General features: G+C 38.4%; 1 protein-coding gene across 11 annotated transcripts in view; it reads left to right on the top strand.

Annotated features, from left to right (window-relative positions):
- Positions 1-24589, top strand: part of LOC122996819 (neurexin-1a-like) — a 269296-nt gene that overhangs the window by 197553 nt on the left and 47154 nt on the right. For all 11 annotated transcript variants that reach the window (XM_044372532.1, XM_044372530.1, XM_044372527.1 and 8 more), the window contains one exon: positions 23727-23898. In XM_044372532.1, coding sequence (XP_044228467.1) covers positions 23727-23898 — 172 coding nt within the window. The remainder of the gene's footprint in view (positions 1-23726; positions 23899-24589) is intronic.

Raw genomic sequence — 24589 nt, 5'->3', positions numbered from 1 at the left:
GAAAGAAATGCATCCATTTACTCAGTCTTCCCCAGTGCTAAATCTGTATACATGTGAGTGAATAACAGTTTACACTTGTGTATGTGCGCTTATGAGCATCATGGGGGACTGTGTGGAGAGAGGTGCTGTATGGATAGAAATAGAGAGAAAAAGACTGATGGCACAGGCAAAGATGTATGCTTGGCTGGAGAAGTTAATAAAATTGAAGCTGTGTTATGATGAATAAGGAAAGGGCCATAAAAGAGAATGTATGTAGTGAATCTCCTTGGCGAGCAGTGCTGAACAGCCTGGTGAGCGCACCCAGGGGAAGGCTTTTTAATCTGCAGCCCTCCCCAACACTCTGCACTGCACAGGGAAATGGGCCCACATTCTGTTTGAGCTTCAATAAGACAGAGATATGGAAACCATGAGCTGGTCATTGACAGGAAGAAAAGGGTAAAGCTTCGGTAAAATAACGGAATTAGGGAGTGAAATTAATGTGATTTTGCTAAGGTAGGGCAGGGAAATTTGCTGCAATGAAAAACATTTCAGTGAAGGATTTATATATCAGAATGCTAACTATTGTCTTAAAAAAAAAAGGTCATTGGATGCGCTAGTGACACACACACACACACAGACACACAGCTCCCTTGTGGTTGTAGAGCAAGCTTCTGGTTACCAACAGCTGATTGATTAGAAAGACACACACATCACTAATGCCGGGAAGACCCAAGAGAAATCTTAGTGCAGGATGCACAATATTATATATGCTTTACATACATAGCTCTTGTGATAATGAAACCCCTTTGCAGAGATGTAGAAGAGGGCACTGAAGCATGGATTGCTGAATGAAAGGAACATGGCAGAGAGAAAGAAAATTAACGCCCTTATTTCTGATCTTGAAAGAAGGACAAAGGGCTAAAACATCATCTAGTAGAAGTAGAAATGCATAATGAAGCTGGAGTGTGACACACTGTACATATATTTTTTTCAAGTCTTTGACCAATGATAATCACCTTGAAACTGATTTTAGTATGCATTACTCTTCTTCTTATACATAGTCACGGCATTGCAGACACTCCACACACGACTTAAAAAGAGAAAGGGATTATTAGACTTTCTTGTGCAATATGTTTTAACCAAACGTTTGATGGCTGCTAAACCTTCTGCATATTTTCAATACAAGGTTTTGCATATAAAGTTGAAATAAAAGTAGTATGCAGTCTGTTTCTAAAAAAACAATTCTACCAGCTATCTAATTGATTGATGTGGTGTAAATTGAATGGATGTAAAGAACAGCGTTCCAGTCAATGGCTTAGGTGTTAAAAAGAAGTTAGCTTTTTTAATCTCATATAATTGATTTTTGCATATCATAGGTAGCGTCTTCTACAGTTTGTTTGGAAATGTTCTTAGTTCTCTATCTTCAAAATATGTCCCATCATCACGATGTATCTCAAAGACAGATTTACAGAAAAGGTCCAAACACAGAAAACATGCATGTTACATTTCTGTACTTTTACTTGGAATATTTTGTTTTTGTTACCTGCATACAGTGTGCAGTTTTGAAGCGCTCCATTCCACCATGTCATTTCCAGTCTGACAAATACTGTATGGCTCTTTGTGTGTAGTTATGTATTTGAATGACAATATGTCTGACTTGTTTCCTGTTGCTGGAAACTGAGGCCAGTGAAAGGCAGAAAGAATGGTTGGGTCTTTGAAAACGCAGCTATGGCAGCTGTTCATTTTTCGCCTGAGTTGCTTTCAGAGAAGCCAGTTACCTTGCTGATGATAAATGCCTCTGTACGCCAAGCTGTCTCAGAACTCCAGCAGCCTTTAAACCCTGACAGCCGGTGCAGCCTCAGCCCCACAAACCCAGGCCTCCTACCTCAGCCTGTCCTTCAGCGCAACAAATCAATGGCAGTCTTCCCTCACTCTGGTCAGCAGCAGTTTCGGCCACAGCTGCCTACGCAAAAAGCTTACTTAGTAATATGGGTGGTAATGCTCATATGCATTGACAGGTGAGACCTCCATGACAGTGTGATGTCCCAGAGATCATCACCGAGGCAACGTGCGTAGCCGGGAAGCGGGCATCTGCGGTTGAGAGATAGAGTAATGGGTTGTGATGGGGGAGGTATTGGGATGACTGTGATTGCTATCTGCGTGTGGACTACCAGACATCTGGACACGATGTAATCTCTGATGGAGTGATGAGGCTGACCTTATTCCTTCAGTCCAGCTTATTCCCTTTAGACCAGCCCCTACTGTTTGCCTTAATACCTTGAATTCTTTTTCTCTTTAGCCTCCATCGAAGTCCACCTACTCTATACTTCTCCACCTTCTCTCTTCTCTGTAATCAGATTTTTCATCTTTCTAGCCTTCCTTTGATCTGCCTTCCTCTTTTACTCTCTAATTCACTTCTTTCATTCACTCCAGTCTCTCCTTTCTCCTCTATCTTCTACTTCTCCTCCTCTCCATCACCAGTCACTCCCTGTGAGTCAGGCGCTGGGGCAGGAGATTAATGATGGTTGAGAAGCTTTGGCAGTGTCTGATTTTCTTCTCTTTTTTTCTGTTATCAAAACTGAACTGCCTCAGCCGGGCTGTATTTTCTACCTGGGTATGGTATTGATGGCAGCTGGAATTGCACTGTTATCATTGAATTGAATGTGTATATCATACAAATATATAAAAAAAAAATACCCACACTGAACCTTATAAAAAAATCAGTTAAAGACTCCAAAAATACAAAACTACAGACTTCCTCTTTCAAAACTGCATTTTAGAAAATGATGCTTAATTTAAAGGATAGCAGCAGCCCACATGGACACTTCCCTGTCAAATAAACAATGTATTCTTTACACAAGTAATACACTTTTTAATTACAGGGCATTCATAGTTATACACTAATTTTAATGGTAGCAGGCTTGCAGTCATTTGGAGAAGTGTTAGCAGCGTTTCTATTCTATTTATCCTGCCAGCTAACAGTACGGATCAGCCTCAGTCGCAGCACAGTTAATTACAATTTTTATCATAACTTTTTTTAAATTTTCATTTATTTTTAAGAAGAATTGCTCTACAGAGAGCAGCCGATAAGTGAATCTGTTGTTTCTCTTTGGTGTGCCCCTTCAACTGATTTAAAGGGGTAGTTCACAGATTTCAACACATCAAGATCAGTTTTCTTGTCATGAGGAGTGGCCTGTAAAAACAGCCTGTAAATATGTATGATGTCTTCTGTTCAGGAAACTTTTTGAAAGAATGACAAAATAAAGACATATTTTATCCTGTATTACAAACTGAGAATTGAATTTTGAAAGATGTGGCCAGGGTTTGATGAAAGCTGCCATTATGGGAAGTGAAAGATCCAGTGTTTTTGGACCATGAGCCATTCTTTTTTAATGACAAGGGCAATAATAAATTGCTGGAATATTCCTTTAAATGTCAGCTGTGCATCAGTAGTAGTTATTTGTAGTGCTAGACAAGATAATATATAAGAGTGTTTAGAAGTGTTATCATTCTTTTATATTATTCTTTTATGACTTATGGAAACACATGGACTGACCCAAATAAATTGTGCACTTTTTTTGTCTTGGTGAAAACAAAAAAAACTACTTCACCTGTCATGGAAATGCATTACGGAGAAAGGGAAATTGGAGGCAGAGGAAAATGCTGTACCCAGCTTATTTATGACCTTGTTTGTTTGCATATTTCTCAAAGCACACAACCTTTGCCCCAATCTTATTCCAAAGTTGCACAGGTCATCTATTTAAGGAGATGAATTATGGAAGAGGATGCTAAATAGGGGATATCAAGACAATGCCATGGTAACTATTCGTCGTATACTAGCCCCTCTCTCACCATTTGTGTGCATGCATGTTAGCATGTTAGTCCTATTAGTGTTACAACTGGCATCATTACAGAGACTTCTCTGTCCCATAAGAGACAACCAAGGCTTGCAAAGTTTGTGTAGGTGGCTGCTTCAACATGAGAAGTGTGCGCCGCATGTCTTTCCCTCGCTGTTTTTGAAGTCCCAGATACCTTCAAGGTAAAGGAGTATGACAAGGAACGGATAAGAAACATGGAAAATGAGATTGAAAAAGGGAGAGGGGAATTGAGTAGGAGGCAAAATCAGGAGAAAGCAAAGCGAGGAGTGGAAGAAATAGGACACAGCACAAATCGAAGCAAAGTGATAGAGCAAAGCAGGGGGAAAGAGTAAGGGCCTCAGGCTGAGAGGCACCAGCCCAAGTATCATAGTCAATTAACATCCCAGCCCAGCACTAATTCTCAGTCTATTTCAGACCATTAATTATGTGCACCATCAGTTCCAGCTCACTTGGCCTGACACAAGTCTTCATCACATTGCCGTGGCCCCTATGGATCATGTTTTACCAGAGAAATAGCTGCGGTTTACATATTCATGATGAAATGGAGATGAAAATTGTATGGATCATGGCCTCTATTATGACTTTCAACTGAAAAGAAATGTGATGATTTCACCAGACACTCTGTAAATGCTTGAAACTAACCACTATATTTTAGGAGATGTTTATACTTAGTATGCTACTTCAGCCCTATATACTGTAATATATCACCAATTAACATTGAGTGAGATATTCTAAAGGTGACAGAGCTCTGGATAGTTTGCTTACATCAGCAAGGCTACAACAGTTATTATCTACATGTCTGGGTGGTACTTTGAGGTTAGAGGTGTCAGTGGGCCCAGAGGGGAGCCAACCCAAGACTGTTCTTTCAGCAGGCTGAACTGTGTTTACTATCAGGTTGGAGAAATTGCCCTGCATGCAGAAATTAGGTTAACTGTGGAAAAAACAGTATCAGCAAATTACCTTTCTTCCATATCCTGGCCCAACTTCTAGAGAGGCACAATAAAAAAGTGCTGGGCTTTCTGTCTGACAGGTTTTAAGGTGTACTGTAGAAGCACCTGACTGCCCTGTTCTAATTTCGCCAACAGCAGGAGCAACGCCTTTATGTGCCATAACCAGTAGCCCAGAAAACAATTGACCACAGTCCAGAAAACAGGCCACTGGACTTGTAGCAAGTCTGGAACTAATATGTAGAGTTGAATGTGCTGTTGTATTTGGAGTTTGCAAATGGCCTTGGCCAATATTATACCTTTTTGTGGTATCTTTTCCCTGAACCTAGACAGTACAGTTTGGAGCTGAAATGTGGGTCAAACTGAGAAAATCTTTTACAGACTGAAAGAAAAATCATTAGGCAAACAAAGCCAGTGATGACATGACATCGTCTCATTAGAAGGTGCTAAATAATCTCAAAAATAAACAAGTACACCCAGAGGATCACACTCTTTTCTTCCATCAATTTCTTTTTGATGCAATCCAAGAGCCTGCCTCAATCAATTTCCTCTCATTAGAGCAAATGTAATTGGCTTCCTCACAGTGCAACAATTAAAATATGCCAATACCTCATCTAGTTAACCATTCAATTGCTACGCAGTGCAGAGTTACAAAGTCCAGTCACCTAATGATAATCAATTGATGAATATCAAATGACCAACATGGACTCTGTGAAGATGAATGCAGCCGTGACATGAACAACCATATCTCAGGGGAGCAAGTTAGCCATTCAGCATCATTGTGTTGCCACCAGTGGCTACCACTGCATACAGCTTCAATCGATCATAGCTACAGATAATTTAACAAAGCCACAGACACACAGAAACTGCAGTTTAAAAGGGTGGTAGATCTTTTTTTAACCTTCTTGTCTGCGCTGCATTTTTCTCAGTTAGTATGTACTACACGCTGTAGCATCTGACAATGGGAGGGAATGGGAAGCAGAGACAAGAGAACTAAGATGAAAGTGCCTGATCAGCTCCACAGAGATGACAAATTTCCAAATATCTGTCACTTGGTGTCTACTTGTCATCACCTTCCGGAGGGGCTGTCAGCACTACTGTCAGTGTGTCCATTGGCAGATTTTCGCCCAACACCATTTATCCCTGAGCAGGTGTTCCTTACCGCACTCACAATAAATGACAAGTGAGAATAATTGGACAAAATCCTGATATTGAGTGGGTTGGATGAGGCATTTTCCTTTTTGCCTTTTTGAATAATTTGAAAAATTAAAATATACAGTTGCGGCATATTACCATTGATTTAGATGATTTGGATCAATTTTAAGCAATCCTGATGAATGCAATGGAAATGTATTAATATGGAGAAAGGACTGGAAAGCACTGTAGCACTGCCACTGCCATCTTATGAAAATGTATTTGGGTTCAAGACTGAGTCACTTGGCTCATAATGACGGCTCCTGGCTAGACTTGTCACCTTGCTCTGTGGCCCTAACAGGCATTTTCTTCGACACCATAATGTTGGCCTGCCAGAGGACAGAGGAGGGAGATGAATTTTAAATCCTTGCACTGTGCAGAGGAAGCTGGCAGGTGTTGATGGCTGTTCATTCAGCTTGTGAAACCAATAAGGAAGCATCCAGATTGAAACTGTCGGTTTTAATGCCTAGAAATGTTGGAAATAACTCGATTTTAACATGATTAATCTGAAAAATGTGTCTGGTTATTGTAAAAGATCCTTATCAAAATCTTAACTTTACTGAGCATGTACTGTATGCTGGTATCTTTGTTGAAACTCAGTGATTACTGCCAAGCCTTGCAAATAAATTACCAAGAATAACTGCTTGTTAAAACGTATTGAACATAAGTCCAGTGGCTGCCTGTGAGTGACCAACAGCAGCAGTAGTGTCAGCTGGTGAAAAATGTTCTAGGTGGGGCTCTGCCATATTCAGTCAGTTTCAGTAACCATCCTAATACAATTTAACACATCTGCAGGATGCCAGTACTCTGTGAAATAGTCAGTAATTATTTAATGCCAACATTAAGAGGTTGAGGCATTCTTACACAGAAACATAAACAGCAATTGCACAAACATAAGCGTGCCATTTGCATTTGAAACTGAACTCATAAAAGTTTTTACACATAACATCAAATTATATAGCTTAATTTAATGTTTCTAGGAAATCTTGCAAAGTATAAAAGATGTATAATAAAGAAATAGATATCAAGTGGCTGAACTCAAACCTTTGACTAGAGGAATGGCGTACAATATTTTATGATCAAGGTAAATGTTACTAATTGTTAATGTGCTCTGGAGCTGCAACGATAAATTGATTAATCAATTAGCTGATTGAAAAAAATGTAATCTGAAACAATTTTGATAATAATAACAATAATAGTTTCATCATTTGAGTGACTTTTCAAGCAAAAATTCCAAACATTGGTTGATTTCTGTTTCTCACATGTGAAAGATTTGCTCCTTTCATTTGTCTAATATGTCAATGAAATATCTTTGGATAGTGGACCGTTGGTTAGAGAAAACAAACACTTTGAAGACGTCACTTTAGGCTCTAGGAAAATTGCAAGGGGAATTCACATTTTCTAAAAACATTTTACAGACTAAACAATGAAGAAAATAATTAATAGACAATGAAAATTATCATTAGTTGTAGCCCTATGTGTTCAGATAGAAGATACAGTACGCATCTGGTTAGTGTTTGCTTGGTGCACATTCCAGAAACATATACAGTAATATTAGCAAACACAATATTAAGACAAAACATGAAGGTTTTCTAGAGCACAGAGTGCCATATATTGCTGGATGTCTTATGTTAAGGTCAACTATATACAAAGAAAATGGGGTCAGGGGACCTTGACCTTGTGTGTGTGTGCATCTTATTTGTACAGGAATTTTTTTGTCCTTCTGAGTGGCAAACCTCTCAATGACCCCATTATAAGAGTCAGGAATGTTTCTGATAAGTTTTTTTCTCCATGGAGAGCACAGCCAGAGCTTTCAGGTGATCCTGTTTAATGGTGATCCTCAGGAAAGTCTTGATCCTGTTTAAAGAAGAGAAGGACCTCTCTGTTTGTGCTGTTGTCATGGGTGTGATGATGAGAAGACTGACAGTCTCCGTGAACGTGCCCTGAAGGTTGTTCTCCATGAAAAACTGGAAGAGAGTCAATACACCACTACAAGCCTTGAACTTGTTGTTCTCAGGGATCAGGGATAGTTCTGGTTTGAGCTTGGCTTTGTTCAACCTGGGGTAGGCCTATATCCTCTTACAAGTTGAGCATTTTATTTTGTGACAAGCAAGGACAGCTTATTGCTTAGTATCAGGGATGTGAAATAACCACATCTAAACACTTAAGTGTCTGTCTTCATCTGTAGCTGTGTGGTGAATAGAACCTATTACATTGCAAAATAAGAAATATTTAACTCTTTTATTATTACACAGGAATTGAAGAACTATGTTACAGCTTACCTCTATAGCCATCCACTTGTCCTTGTCCCAGTGTCCTCTGTTTCTTTGTGGGCTGCTGCTGCACAGATCTACTGTATTCCCCATGCAGAGAGGGAATGGAGCCCCTGGTCCACACAAGCTACCACAATTACTGTTTCAGAAATGAACCTACTGGAGACATAAAATTAGTCTGTCATTGTGTACTGTGTTTAATAAACTGTATCTACATTATCATCCTAACTGGATTTCCTCTTCACTGTCTTTTAAAATGTTGAAACAAGCATTTGTGAGTTGCCCTAGTGTGTTCAGCCAGGATAAGGCACATTTATGTTTTTACAGACTGTTTAAGATTGAAACAATTTTCTCATAATAAGCATTTTCTCAGCCAACTGTAAAAAATATTTACCTGATCGTTTGCATGCTGTTGGTGAACCTCTGGATGATTCCTGTGATGTAGACAGAGTCGATGTTCCTCTTCTGCAGCTGGTTAAACAGCAAATCCACTGAGGTCTGAAAAAAAAAAAGTACTGATCCTGGGGATGTGTGATGTTGCCTGCTGCATGATGAGGTTCAACTGATGGGCATAGCAGTGGACGCAGTGTGCACTTCTGTAGACAGCTTTTACCTTACATTGCACTCCACACCTGTGGCTCCCCTCAACTCGGCAGCCCCGTCATAGGCCTGGGTGATTAGTCTGCTCTCTTGTCCCGCAGAGAGGATAGTGCTTAGCCTCTTCAAAAGTGTTGTGGCGATTGTGGCGATTGTGTCAGCGGTTGTATTCTGAAGAGGGATGAACCTGCTCTTCTTGTGGATGTACCGTAGCAAGCACCAACTGGTACTGGGTGTAAATGTCAGTTGTCTCATCTGTCTGAATAGCAACGTAGTTGTCATTTTTTATTTCCTCCAAAATGTAATCTTTAAGAACTGACAGCTTGCAGTCCAAAAGTTCGTTTTGCACAGTCTTTGAGGTGCCTTTGAAAATGGTAGCTGCCTTAAGGTGCTCTTCCAACACACTGTCTAGTGAGGCGACAAAATCTACTAAACCCCTGAAAACACAAGGGTTGTCTGAGGATTCTGTCTCATTGTGGCCAAGGCCAGCTTAAAGGAGCCACAGAATTTAACACAATTATCTTTGATAAAAATATACTTGTTCTTATGCACCTCTTCATTGTGTTCCTCACTCCAATTCTGTGGCCTTCATCCAGTTGTGTAGCGATGTTAACTCTGCCTAGCATGGCTGTCTTGATCACATTCTCCATGTGTGCCCTTATACACTCATGTTTCTTAATATTCTCAGCTAAATGTTTTATGTCCCTTACTCCTGTAACAGTCCATGTTGTGTCAGTTCCTGCCATTTTAAAAATGTATCATGGGAAGCAAAATGCAGAATTTACATGACTGTATCCAGCTAGCCAAGTCTTTCTGTTGTACCAATTACAGTAGAAGCTTTGCATGTATGTTTTACCTTTTTCGCTAGCCTGTGGTCTGGTTTTGATGTCAGGCTGATCTGGATCAAGCTCTTTGACTTGTAGTTTCTCCACCAAAGTTCTCCTTTCAAATGGATTTTGGAGAATTTGGAGGCGGCTGAAATCCTGTGTCTTGAGTACCCACATTCATCATTGTCAATAACATCAAGTGACCCTACTCCAGTACTGACTAACTCTGCTTCAGGCATCAGATCCGAAGATGCTGATTGATTGATTTTTATGGCCCCAGAAGATATATTGAGAGAGGGGATGAACAAGAAGCAAATTTTCCCCCAAACATGATGATTTATATTTTATATATTGCACGTTATTGTGCATTTTCAACATACACATACTTAAAATAGGTAATTACTGTTGAAGGAATTTAATAAAAGGTATTAAGTGTATTTTCTGATAGAACACAAAGTTGTAGCCGTTACAGTAGACGATGCTTCAGATATGGATGTTCCTGCAATTTCTACAAATTCTAAAACGTGGATGCTTAACACACATCTTCAACCCAGCAGCACAGAAGATCTATACAATCACCACAGTTTTAAGGTGGGCACCCAAGATTAGTGTCACCAATTCAGTATCTGACCAAGTGTGAAATATATTCACAATCTCCCCTTCTATTCTTAGGTTATGGTGTTAAATAATGGCCAGAAAATTGTTTTTGCAGAACATTAGTGAAGTTGCAGTGAAGTTGACCTTTGACCTTTTAGATCTAAAATGTCATCACTTCATCATTTTATCCTATTAGACATTTGTGTGAAACTTAAAATCATGGCCAAAAAACGTGTCTTGTGAGGTCACATTGACTTTGACCTTTAATCTTTGACCACTAAATTCTGATCAGTTCTTTTTTGAGTCCAAGTGGATGTTTGTGCCAAATTTGAAGAAATTCCCTCAAGCAGTTCCTGAGATATCACATTCACAAGAATGGGATGGACGGACAACCAGAAAACATATTGCCTCCAGCCATGGCTGTTGCCGGCATGGACACATAAAAAATCAAAAAACACTTTCCACCGGGGAGGGCGGCACCCTTGTGCCACTGAGCAGCAGGTCATTAACTTATGAGAAGAGCTTTTGTGGGCTCTAACTGATAAAACCATGGCTGTCTTTGGTGATCACTCAGCTGTATAGTCAACAGTCTCAACAAAAATTAGATGTCACCATAGAAAGACAGTAAGATAAAAAAGACTAAGACCCAATATATTTTCTAATACTCCTGGTTTTAGTAAGATTTTTGCTGCCCAACAATCATCTGCGGTACATGGATGCAACCATCAGCACAGAGATACAGGGTCAGTTTAACTCCAAAATAGCTGCTGGACCGGGGGATAAAGACAATGATCCCGTATCTCTTTAGGGTGCTCTGTGTAAGTATCAGACTCCCTTGTGTTTTGAAAAGATATGGCAAGCAGCAGACAGGCGGAGGACTGTCTGAGAAACACAAGACAAAAACAATAATTCAGTAAATATCCCATTTGCTACAGAAATCACACACTTTCACGGTTATCCCTCGTGATAATTTGGATGTGTTTTCTTCTTGGTTTATAGAAAAAGCCTTTTTTTGTAAGTTTAAATCGCACAGCACTGTGCTATGTGTGTGACTACAAATTATGTTTTTTTGATTGTGGGCAAATACTATAAAAAGAATTGGTGTGTTTTGTTCTGTAACTTTAAATCAATATTAAGATGTTTATTTAAACAGTGGCATTCTTTTTAAATGGGCATTAAGCGATAATATACTTGCTATGATTTATCTGTCAAAGATGTACTTTCAGCTCTCTTACTAACAATTCATAACACATCCATCCTCAGCTTTGATTGATTGGGGTAAAATGATTAGATCTCAACCGCTTGCTGTAAGGGATTCATAGCTTGCAGGCAAACAGAGAGGCTTGATTCTGAATCACAAATACAGCAACTGAAATACTCTCTCTTCTTTTTTTTCTTCTCAACTGCCCCAACACCCACTAAACCCCTCCATCTGCCAGGCAGTGTTCAAAATGAAAATGGGGCCGAGAGCAGCTACATCAGAATACAGAATTACATTTTTAAAATATTGTGAAAGCAACCATAGTCCTAAATTATCTGAGAAATCTAGGACGAGGTTCATTCCTCTGAGGTTTAAGTAAAGCATAGTCTTTGTCATAACTTAACACCTCTTGTTCCATATCTTTTAATGTATTCCTCTTCTGAGATGAACTCCGTTCGGTGTGGGAATATGAAAATCAGTTTGAGCTATGTTAACATTAAAAGAGAGACAAGTCAGCGGACATGAATAAGTGAGAGGGCACTGTGATACTCTTTTTGTCTGTAGCATTGGAATCAGAGAGAAACAGAGGTGGGTTGAGGAAAAAAAGGCACAATAATACATGGAGCTGATGGGGAATAATGTGAACTTGAAAAAAGTCATCCATGAAATTGCTTGTTGCATCCTTTAAAACCTCTTGATTGATGGTGGCAATTTTAAAGCCTGACAGTTTCCCAGTTTTGTGGAAGTATTAGAAACAAGTACTCCAGGGTTCCCTTAAAGAAAAAAATGCACCCCAAAACACTTTAGCCCTGTTAAATAACATCTATTGGCAATATACATTTCTAGATCCATTTTAATGTCTGGTAGTGTATTTTTCTGTTTCTTTAGGATAACTGCTCATTACAATTGGCCACTACAGCAGTGGAAAACTTGGGAAAATGTTAGTTTTGCCAGCTGTTATTTTTTTACAGTGCATGTCCAATTGAAGCACTTTAAAGTTGGAAATAAAAGATAGCAGTGGGGCTGTTGCTCTTAATTTAAATTCTGAGTGATGTCTGATATTGGAAATTGCAAACTGGCTAAGCAGTTGATATTCATTTTCCACCTTCAACAGAATTCAGTATGAAAGATAGCATTAACCATATCTTTCTCTTGTGACTGGCTGCTGTGATTATGACAATTGCTGTAACCGCATTTCTATATTTCCCTCATCACTATGCCACAAGCCTAATAACCTTGATACTCCTTCATCACTAACCTTGTTGCAACTTTAGATTTTGTTTTGCAGACAGCTTGCTCAACGAATAGCAAAATATTTATTAATACTTCTTACAGCACAAACATCAGATGGTCAAAAATTCTTATATTGTAATAAGTGCAGCTTACAAATTGCTTAAGAGCAACATATATACACATCTCTGCAAGATAAACTGTTTCAACTTACAGTAAAAGCCTCAAAAACTGAACTGTACCAACAAATTATTTATATTATGCTGCATTCACATGGATTCAGGCAGATGGTAGACGGCAAGCTGGATATCATTTTAGTAGACAAGAGCAGGACGGTGAAATGAGGTGAGGCCAGCAGAGAATACTGGCAACTTTAAAAGTACACGGCATTGCTGTCAAAAATTAAAATATTTAAATTTTCGCCACAACAGAATTTACAACTGGATGTTATATAGAAAGAAGAAAGCTGACATATGCCAGGCAAATATGTCACTTTTATTAAGTTTCAAATTTTTTTAGGCGGGAAAGTAATAATTTAAATTCCCAATATGTTTATGGAAATAATGCATGTTTGGAAATTTCATTCAACGTTTTCAGGGGAGCCATTGGCTGGGTCCCGCCATTCTGTCAGACTGTTTGTTTTTCCTGTGCCTTCCAGAAGAGGTTGTCCGTTTGCCATCTATCATCTGCCTGAGTCCATGTGAATACAGGTGTACATGAGAAAAAGCATTATTCCTTTTTAGTACTGAAGTTTAATAAATAACAGAGAACTGAAAATCATTGGATGCTTATTTGCACAATAACTGTATTCTCTACATAGTTTGTGTAAATAACGGAGGTCTGTACTGTGCGTACTGTATGTCAATAATATTCTTCTATCACATAAACATTACAATATATGACATTTCATATGAATGAAACGGATTTATTACAAACAATATATTCCTAATGAAAAGTCCTATATTTATTTGCCGCTGAGTGATGTGTGTGTTCATGGCTCAATCTAAGATGTGATCACTTCGAAGGGCAATTTCTGATGCGCTTTTCTAAAAATAGGAGGCTCTAAGATTAATTTGTGCTGCATGCACCAGGCAGGAGTATCTAGCTCCCCGTGCCAAGCGTAAGATAGCTTCGATGTACCAGTTAATGGTGGTGTCGAAAATTTTTGGAAGACATCCACTGCTCTAAATCCAACAACATGATAGTCCTATTTGGAAGTGCCTATAATGGAAAATAGATCTGCAGTATGAAAGCTGTGGTGTTGTTTTACAGGTCACAATGTCTTCATCATTTCATCAGTTATTTTTATTTTCCAGAACCCTGAAAGGAAAGAAAAAACTATATTTGTTTATTTTACAAAAACAGAAGTGGCTATATTAATCGTGGAAACTACATATTGAATTTGATACTTAAAAATGCTTTTGCAAGTGGAGTCACTCCCTTTTTTTGAGGTCTGCTGGTGAGCTGTGCTGTGGTGAACCCACTCTGAAACACTTTGACCTCTGACCCCGCTGATTCCTGCATTCACACTTCAATGAACACTAAAGACATTGAAGGCATCCACTTTAAAATGCAGTTTTGCTATATACTCAGTGCATTGCATACAAGCTTTTAGAACAAATAAATTCAGGTTTGAAGACCTTTTTTGTCATCAAAGTTAAAATGTTTCCCATGTTGAAATCAGAGATAAGGTGTCAGACATTTTCTTTTTAGCTAACGGTGTTATATGGTGAGTTGTTATCACATAATAGGCTTCATTCAAGATTTTTACACAGGTCATAATCTCAAACCAATTAGCAATACAATTCTTGATAACCAAATCCAATAATTACCATATGAAAGACAGAGCTTGCAAATAAATAATTGGACATTTTCATATTTGGATTTGCAGCTGCAAAAGCCACCATAACAAATGACCAAATGTAGTGCCAACACACTTGTTCTAGAGATGTGTTGAGCAACTATTTAAACTGATGAATATGGATAAGAATGCAAAGCAGGTGAAACAATGCCATGAGAGTAAAGTGACAACACCCTCTTAGACTGTATTTGTGTGTGCTGGATGGGAATTTACTGGTTGGGTGGTCTACAGAACTTAATTTTGTCCTTCACCCTGTCACTTTCACTTCCTTGGCCATTTAGAGAGTGACAGAATACTACTAGGGCTGCAGGACTTAACATATTTTTGTTCCTAAATTAATTCCCACAGGAAACAGAAGAACTGCAGTATTCAAATGTCCAAAATTCATACAGGCAGTAGCTCCTGCTCACCATTTGCCATGTTTTTGAAGTGTTTTCTTTGTTGAAGCTGTAATGAAGTCCACTCCTCTCATGTTATGTTTAAAACAGATACACCAACAAAAAGTGTGGAAAAATGTAGAAATATAGGTCAAGGCCAGCTTGTATTGAGCGGTAAATTAGCACTATATAGGCTAGCTGAAATACTGTAACAGCTTTATCATGAAAGTCATCCAGCTGCACCAAGTTTGATAAAAACAAGATATGAAGCAAATCTTTTCCTCTGAGGCAGCTGCATGGGGTACAGGGTGGTCTTTGAGTCAGCAGTGCGTGCTTGTTGCTCCATAAAAATCTATACATGTACAATTTTTTTATATTTGTTTGTCTTCAAGTAATAATTTGCTTTGTCCCATCTCATATCGCCAGTGGAATATTTAACATAGAATATGTTCATTGCTGTGCAGCTTTAAACACAAACTGGCTCTATAGAATTTGCTCTACATGGTTCAGCATTATCAATATGTTGTAAAAAGGAAACATGATGCAAACTTTATTGACAATCTGTTGAAAATGTTGTCATATGCCACAAGTATAACCACAAACTACAGAGCTAATAGCAGAAAAGCAAATCTAAAATATTATTCCAGTTCACATATCAGGCAAAGAGTGTTTCATAAGTTTGTCACATGCTACTGTACAGAAACAAAGCAGTACTTTCCAATAATAACATTTTTTTTTCTTTTAAAATCTTTTCTCAGTATGAGAAAGAGTTCACAGAGGTGAAATTGACTTCACATTTACAGGTTCTTACTTGCAATAAAAGAGAAAATTTCAGTGGGAATATCTCATAAAGATAAATCTCTTCTTTATGCTCTATTTTTCACTCCAGCTGTGTAGAATGACATGTTTTACATCTTTCAACTAAATTAGTTGCTATTGGCTACAGCCCTGGTGGTGACTATGAACGGTATTTCAATCCCGAACTTAAGGGTTCGATTTTTTTTTTAACCCACCAGCATAGTAAGTACAAGTACCTTTTTTAAAAAACTGTGAACCAAACATTGATTCACTATGTTTGAGCATGTTACACGACCAGTTTTTCATTTTGTGATGATATCAGGCTAACATGCTCTTGATGCAACCTTGTCACATTGTACTCGGAGTCCAGTTATTTTAGTCCAACAGTATGACCGATGTGTTATAAGGGAAGACACAAGCTTTGCTTGATTGCATTGTTCCAGCCTGGTTTTCTGTCTCAAACTGAGACAAACGTAGAGCTATGAGAATCTTTTGAAGGTTGAAATGTTTTATTATATTATATCGTCAGAATTCATATCTACCCTCTAAGAAAATATACACACAAATATATGAATGGCCCACATTATGCTGCATCATGCTCATATTTACAAGTGTATAACCTTAAATCCATTGATAAACCATTTTTGCCAGTCAAGATGACACAGGTCCTGTGTTATAAATTCATTGTTATACCAGTCACCCAAATAATTACACAATTATAAATTGAAAAAACAATTATGTAAATTTGACATAATGTGGCTGAACTGTGTTAAAATTGTGATTCTGAATTATCAGGGTGAAATATGTGTGACACATTTAACAAGATTAGCGAACCTGTCACGTAATTACAAGACGAGCTCATACAGTGAGAAAACACAGTGGAACAGATCTCAGTAGAACAAGAAGGGATTGCATATTTATGAGAAAAGATCATATTATTACAGTAAACCTGATGCAAAGCAAGCCTACGAAATAATACACCTTTTTATAAAGGTGATTATAAGTTTGATTTAAATTAAATTCTCTTTAATTCTGGCAGGGTTTACTCATCATCTGTTTTTGTTCTCCTGAACTAGAGATAATCTGAGTAGACACAACAACATATTTGTCATGGCGTATATCCCAATCATGTTGAGTGTCTGGAAGTCTCGTTCTGAGTATTAAGGGTCAGTCATCGCATATGTTCCCTGCCTTCAGGCATATGTCCCCAGCTCTACCTGAGCTCACTACTTTTTTTTTTTTTCATTTCTTACTAAGGTGATTGCACTATCCCCATTCTCCCCAAATGCGCACTTGATTATATTTGATCTTATTTTACCAGAAAGCTGTACTGCATGAATCGTACAGATGAAGTGAGCTGGACTCTTAGTATGCTCAGGGGGACAGAGGAAGTCCTGACGGAGAGGACAGAGATGAAGGTCGACTCACCCCGACTGCGCGCCAGCTGTCACAAGTGGACAGACAGGAGAATCACCTGAAACCTGAATTGATTTCTTTGAGTGAGAGAGAACGAAATTTCAGATATCTGTTGACCTCTCATGATGGAATGTGTCACAGCAGGGCCAAAGATGGAGCAAGAGAAAGAGTATAGACAGACAGCAAATGTCATTTCAGGAAAAGACAAGCAGTGCCTTTTGAAAAGCGCCACTGGCCAGCTCTTTTTACGGACACTCCTGTCACTTCCAACTGAATGTAAACTTCTGCACTCTGGTGCTTGTGTACCACTAATGAGAAGAAAACTATTTTTATTGCAGTAATTTCCCCAGTGTAAAAACACTTAGTGCTTACGCATGTTTTCTTGCTACATCTCACAAAGAAGGTACTGCTGCATTATACATAAGTATAAATTAATGTTTTCATATTATATCCTTGGTACTGGTACAATAGCCGTACGTCTTCTTTTATTCTCTTAGTTGCCTTCCTTCAAACAGCTGCTGCGGCTAGTTGATGATTTATTAACTTGAGGTATTTGATGAAGCTCTCCTACAGAAAGCCACTTGATAGAGTCTCCTAGCAATGGAAACAATTTCAAGCCAACTTCACAGATAATTAGGAACTTTAGCCGGCGGACTTGTTTTTGAAATAAGCTGAGCTCCCAGCAAATGCACTTATACCTCACCGCACTGGAAATGCTCTAAGGCGATGGTGAAATGAAGGGGGAGGGAACCCTTGTCGAGCAACTTTGTTTCATGTTTTAGAACCCCTTTTAAGAGTCGACTAACATGCAGCTTAGATTCCATGTACACAGTTATATCACAGTTGTCTACATGCATTTAAGAAGTGTTTTTATACTCAATGAATACAGAAAGTAAGATATTTACAGGAGGAGAACCTACTTCAAATATCTATTGTATGTTGTTATGCCTGTGAGATCATGCAGGTTAAACAGGACTCTTTTAATATCAGTCTTGGAGTAAGGCAGGGTGGTATATTATCTTTGTGCTTACTTGAGTGAAGTATGGATAAGTTGTCCGGGCAGTTAAAGGTACCCTTCTGGAGTTTTTGTCCACTAGTAGCGAACTGGAGCGCACACTCGCTCGTTTGTGTCTTGCATTTTCACTGATTGACATTTATGTGTGGTAATGCAGCAACAAATAGCAATGCACTAAAAAAAGGCAGTGAAGAAGAAACTGCCAGCATGCAGATGGATGTAAACAATATTAAAAAAAACAAAAAAAAATAATTAGAAAACGGATTTTCAAATGTTTTATGAGGAAGGAAATGGATTCACAAGTTTGTTAAACCTAAGGGATATACACAATATAGTGAGAAAAACTGAATGTAAACATAACTTTTTGTTTACAAGAAAACACCACAGTGCGCCTTTAAATCCTTGTAAAACAGGGTTGTGTTCTTTAGCAGTCCTATCATTAATATTTTTATGTATGCAGGTGATTTGCTTATATTTTCTCCACCACAATAATTATATCCTCCCAATATGGTTCTGACTTTGACATCAGATGTAATACCGAAAAGAGTAAATCGATGATAATTAGATATATCCTGAATTCTACTCAAGTGGAGAAGCTCTTAAGGTAAACAGTGGGGTCAAATATCTCGGGCACCATTTTATATGACTTAATGGATGATAAAGATGTATTATGAAAATGTTCAAAATTATATACTGTGTTCAACACACTTGTAAACCAATTTCACATGTGTTCAACCGATGTCAAGGTCTCTCTGTTAAGAGCTTATTGCTCACCTATGTGCACAAAAATAGCAGTGTGTTGAGGCATAGGGAAGGAATTGTGTATGTGTTAGTCATATGTGCATCAGCATACAGTAATTGTACCCACATGTCAGACAGTGATAAGAAGACTCATGTCCAAACATACAATGTGTCCATAACTGGAAAAGATGGAGAAGAACATGACACTCACGTGCAGATCTTTATTTGTTCCCTGTGAGATTAGTTTTATTTTGTGACACAGCTTTTAGTATATTATGTGTATTGTATGTGTTAAGTATTTATGTGTGGGTTTTTAAAGTTTGGGTTATCTCATCTTATGCTGCTAGACACTTTAAAATAAATACATTGAAATTCATTTTAAATTGAAAATACTGGCCTCACTAGTTTTAAACCCATAAGGACAATATACTGTAGGTTTGCTACAGTCCATAACATCATTAAATAGTTTGAGATATTAGGCAGTTAATGTTTTATATGACGCCTTTGCTTCTTATATGAGGCTGAAATTTCATTTTCTGCGACACCATAGCAGTGTGTTTGTTCTGCCTCTCTGACTGATTGAATTTATACATATCTGCATGTCTGTATGCAGTATGTTTGTGTACCCATAATTGCAGGAGTATAGATGAATCACTGCATAATGTACAGTGTATGGACCAGGAATACATGCCGTCAGAGAAACAAATCCATTTTCTTTCGCCTAATTATTCCATTACCTCTGTAATTTCATTAACAAAGCTTTGCTATAAAAGGGAGAAGCAGAAGACTGTCAGAGGTAATTAAAAGATAAGGTGAACAGTACAGTCTGCTTGCCCTAGCTACATTAAGACATTGAGCTTCTACAGTGAGAGAGCGTAATATCCCCTCAACATGCTCGTGTGCACACACAGAGACACACACATATACGCACCGAAGGGATGACGGAGGTGCTCTCCCACCTGCCAACAGACCCCTCACAGACATGTGCACCAGAGGGAGATGTGTTGCAGTCCCGTGGCGTCGGACTGGTGAGATATGAAATGTGACGGGTGCACAATGGTTGTCAACATGAATGACTCATAAACAAGACTCACATTAGGACAGTCTCCACCATGGTGTTCATTTTTGCAGAGATTGGAGAGGAGGCCCGACACCATCACAAATACCACTTCTCACTTCCTTTTTTTTTTTGTTTTTTTTTTTTGTTTTTCTTTTTACGTTGCGTTTATGTGGGCTGGGGAAATAAGCTCGCTCCAGTAAACCATTACAAATGCGTGGATCATTCCGACTCGTGTGACTCTGTGTTTCTGTTTTGCACTTGGTTTGTTTGACCCTCAAGCACATTGTGAACAACATACCACACACATCCTTTTTTTTAACAAAAACATAAAGACAAAACCTATGATTTATTTATTCATTGATTCATTATTTATGGGGACACTGTTATGAAAAAGATTAAGTAAGTTTGATCTACATTTTACAACCTAAGCTGTCATTAAGGGTATTCTCTGGAATGACTTCTACACATTTAACACATATTTGTTCAGATGTGGTTTAGCTGACGTGATTGGAAGGGGAAAAATTATACTACTCAGTGGTACCAATAATTTCAGACACATTTGGTCTACAGAGGCTGTTTTGCAGCTTTATAGCTAGTAAAACAAGTATCTCTATGGTTGTATAATGACTGCAGATGGGGAGTTTTAACGAGAAACTGACACCCTGAGTATTGCTGTAGCTACTCCACCCTCCAGCTGCAAGGATGAGAAGCATAAAAACGAGCAGATTAGAGGAGAATAGTGGATCAACTTCATCAGTTAATTAAACTCTATTGCAGCTTGATGAGCAATTAATCAAGGCACTGTGCAGAGTGTCAGGCAGGGCTGAATTCTTCGGGTGCGGTATGTGTGCACTGTACAGTATGTTCCCAGGGGGGCAGCCCTGTGGGGAGCAGCACTTACCAAGTGAGCAGCCCTAAAATTGTACAGGGTGTAATGGGCTGGGTTTATATAAGCAGCTATCAATCACTCCCTGACATAAGCCTGCACCCTATTAGAGCTCTAGGATTAGGCTCCTCTCAGTGTTGAACTAAGTGAGGAACTACTTGTCTAAGTAGATCAAATTTCAGGAAATGATGAAATGTATTGGATTATTATTTATAAAAGAATAATATTGGTGTTTAAAGCCAATACACAGCCCTATCTCAGAAGGCAGAGGCAATAACAGTCAAAGTTAATCACGTTAATGTGGGAGAAACAAGGTCTCTAAGCATGTCAGAAATTTAACTTTGTGTTTTCTCAGTTTGAAGATTTAGCTCTTATCTTTCATCAGACATCTGACTCCCTAAATCTGATGGTTTGGGTTTTTGTCCTTTGTCTGTTACCACTTTCATCTACCTCTTCATCTCTTTCAAGACTGTGACTTAGGCTTTTTTTATGCTATGGAAATTTGAGTTGGCAGTTTGTGACTAAATGCAGTAAATTTATTAACGAGACCACGGGGAACATTAAAAGTCAATTGAAGGAGGCTATTAAAAGCAGGATTTTAATTGGGTTGGTCCCTCCACTGAACCTTTTTTTTCTATCTCCTTTTTTTTTCCAAGAGAAATGGTACTAAAAAGTTCTGAATTAATGTGTTCAGTGTGTGATAGTCCTTGAAAGAAAGTTCCCTTTTGGTATGCCATCACAGATGCGTTTCTTATATAGAAAATGATAAAAAGTGTGTGCGCAGCAGACTTGGTGTGAGGTCTGATGTTGGCAGATGCTCTTGGTATCTGCTGCCTCTTGCTGCATTTAGTCCTGCTGAGGAGCTGCTGTCTCTGTGGCTCTTGCTGAAGGGTTTCAAGAGGGGCAAATCTCTCAAAATGACACAGATTAACACATGCGCGAGGTTTTACTACAACATCAGTGTCTACAGATCATCCTATCACCCACTGAGTTCTGAAAACCTGACTCGAGCCGCATACTGTGCTTTTCAGTTTTTGTTGATTTGGTGTTTATGCCTGCAAGGAGTCAGTAAATTGTGTTAGTACTGTAGCTTTAATGCATCAGATTATATAATCTGTTCAAATTACATTACAAAGCATACAATTGTCCTAGTTTTGGTAACAGGGTGTGACACATTACAAATGGTTTTAATTGCACTTTAGCTTCTGGCTCTTGAGAAGTGCTCGACTCATTTTGCACTATAAGGGAACCGCATGCTGGCGGTGTGTGTGTCTGTGTGTGTGTGTGTCTGTGTGTGTGTGTGTGAGTGTCTGGTGGGGGGCTTGAAAAAGAGTCAATTTGTGCATATGGAAGAGTTATAGAGAGAGAGATGGAGATGCAGTGTAGTATTGGCTGTGCTGACTGGATAATGACATGCAGAGTGCTGCGCTGCTACAGTAGGTTGAGCCTCCAACCAGATGCTCCTTTCACTGCAGCTCATAAGCAGAGAGAGAGAGGCTGCACTAACATATGCATACATTATAGCTGGATTAAGCAGTAAGATTCAGGGACTTCGATCATGTACTGTAAAAGGAGCTTATTAGAGTAGATAGATAGATCTGAGGAGACTGAGGCTAAGTTGGGTTCAAACTTCCTTTGAGACATTTTCTTTATATTTCCATGATTCGACTATTGTTATGCTTGTTATGTAGTGACAGCAGTATTCACTGCAATTTAATGATTCAGTCTCACACTCACTGTTCGGATTCAGTGATACTCTCTCAGCCAGCTCTGAAGCTACTTTAGGATGGTTAATGTGATGATGGGTAGAGGCCTGTCTAGAACATTTTGGATGGTAGGCCATTTAACTGATGTTATGAACACAATAGAGAACTAAATATACAGTGGGCCTATGTGTCCTGTTTAAATATTCTTTTCAAGTTTTTAAGAAGAAGACAGAACTTTCAGAAGCACATTTAAGTACAACACATATGGTAATTGGCTGCCAATCCAATGCAAACGTCTATATAATCTGCCATACAGTCAACAAAGCGTTGTGACAAGTATCAGTACTTCAGTATCAAGGAGAGCAGATGCCTTTATATACTGTATGTTCCTCTAAGGGGTGAGAGATATAGACACCACAGGACTACAGCAGCACTACATACATGGTAGAGGAAAAAGTACTGATAAGATTATGTTTAATGTCCTTGTGTTTTCTGACCTCATTACTTCATGGTGTATTTGATATACTTTTGAGTCTGAGAATAAAAAAGTAGATGATACAAAATTGCCTCCACTTCATTTAAAGGCTTTTCTGATTCCAATCTCTTCCTTATTTAATAATAAAAAAAACAATTACCTATAATGTTCAAAATGTGGTAGGGGCAAGAACTAACCCCAGTCCCTCCCCTGGTAACAGGACAAGGATTTTATGTTTAAAATGGGCTCCAGGTCAAAAAGCAATGGCCATATGGTTCATTTCATCAAGCTGACGGTCCACTATAAAAAGTGCGGTCCCACTAATGGGGTGAAAATGCTGTCTGCAAACTGAATTCATGAACAAAGTTTGTATTATTAAATTACAGTGATTCCATTAGGTCTAGTAGAAGTACTGTATATTGTAATGAATTACCATTGTTCTGTATGTGAATGACTTCCCAGAAGACTGAAATAAATTTAATCAGTAACTCACAAAACAAAAAGTGACTCTTAATACATACTTGCTCTGTTTACATGCAGCAGAGTTCTTAATTTCTCGGTGACCTTTAAAAATTGTAAAAAGAGTTCACATAAATATGTGTCGGGCATTTCACAGTGAAGCTCTTTGTCATTAAAACCGAGTCTTGTTTGTGTTCTTCTCTTTTCAGGAAAAAGGAAACATTGCCGTTGTATTTAATGTCGGAACAGATGACATTAATATTGAGGAGACGTCAAAGTTTGTAAATGACGGAAAGTACCATATAGTGAAGTTTACGAGGAGTGGGGGTAATGCCACTCTGCAGGTGGATGACCTGCCAGTCATTGAGCGCTACCCCACAGGTGAGTGACCCCGTCTGTCTTTAATTATATCTGCTGCTGTTTAAAGGCAATAAAATGACCAAGAGATTATCAAGACAACTTTTAAAGCCTTATCTGTTAGGATGTTTATGTTGACTTGGCATGTGCTTTAATTGCTTTTTTATTTTTCTGTTTCCAGCAGCTGTTAGGAATAATACTGGTGTTGTTGAGTTTTTTTCTCATCTCTGATGTTTATCACTTTACATTAATCAATGCTGCTAAACAGTAAAATGTTGCATTTAAGAGCTCCTATTGTCTAAAATATAAAGTGTATAAAAGGGCAACCACCCACCCTGTCTACATGTCTGCACGGTATTCCCCATATACATTAATAATCCACCTACATGTTCACAGAAAGACAAATCAATAGACTATTTACAGCCAAATTACCAGTTTTATTGTGGCAAGTAATTGTGTGCCAGTTCAATATTTATTCCTCTGTCAATACAGCAGATTGATTGAATTAAGGCCACGAGTAGACAAACCTGTAATAACAAATTAACTGAATAAATCTATTGCTTACTCAGAATTAATTACCAGATGATCAGCTGCATTACAGTCTATGGCTTAACTATGACAATGCACTTTCATATTAATCATTTTCACAGTTACTAATAACAACAATAATTTTCATTTGTGTAGCACTTTTCTTAAACACAGTTAACATGACAGA

The sequence above is a fragment of the Thunnus albacares genome, chromosome 14 (assembly GCF_914725855.1).
Source record: "Thunnus albacares chromosome 14, fThuAlb1.1, whole genome shotgun sequence".
NCBI classification, from domain to species: Eukaryota; Metazoa; Chordata; class Actinopteri; order Scombriformes; family Scombridae; genus Thunnus; species Thunnus albacares.
Note: the sequence above shows the minus strand (reverse complement) of the source record. Positions and strands in the feature narration are given on the sequence as shown.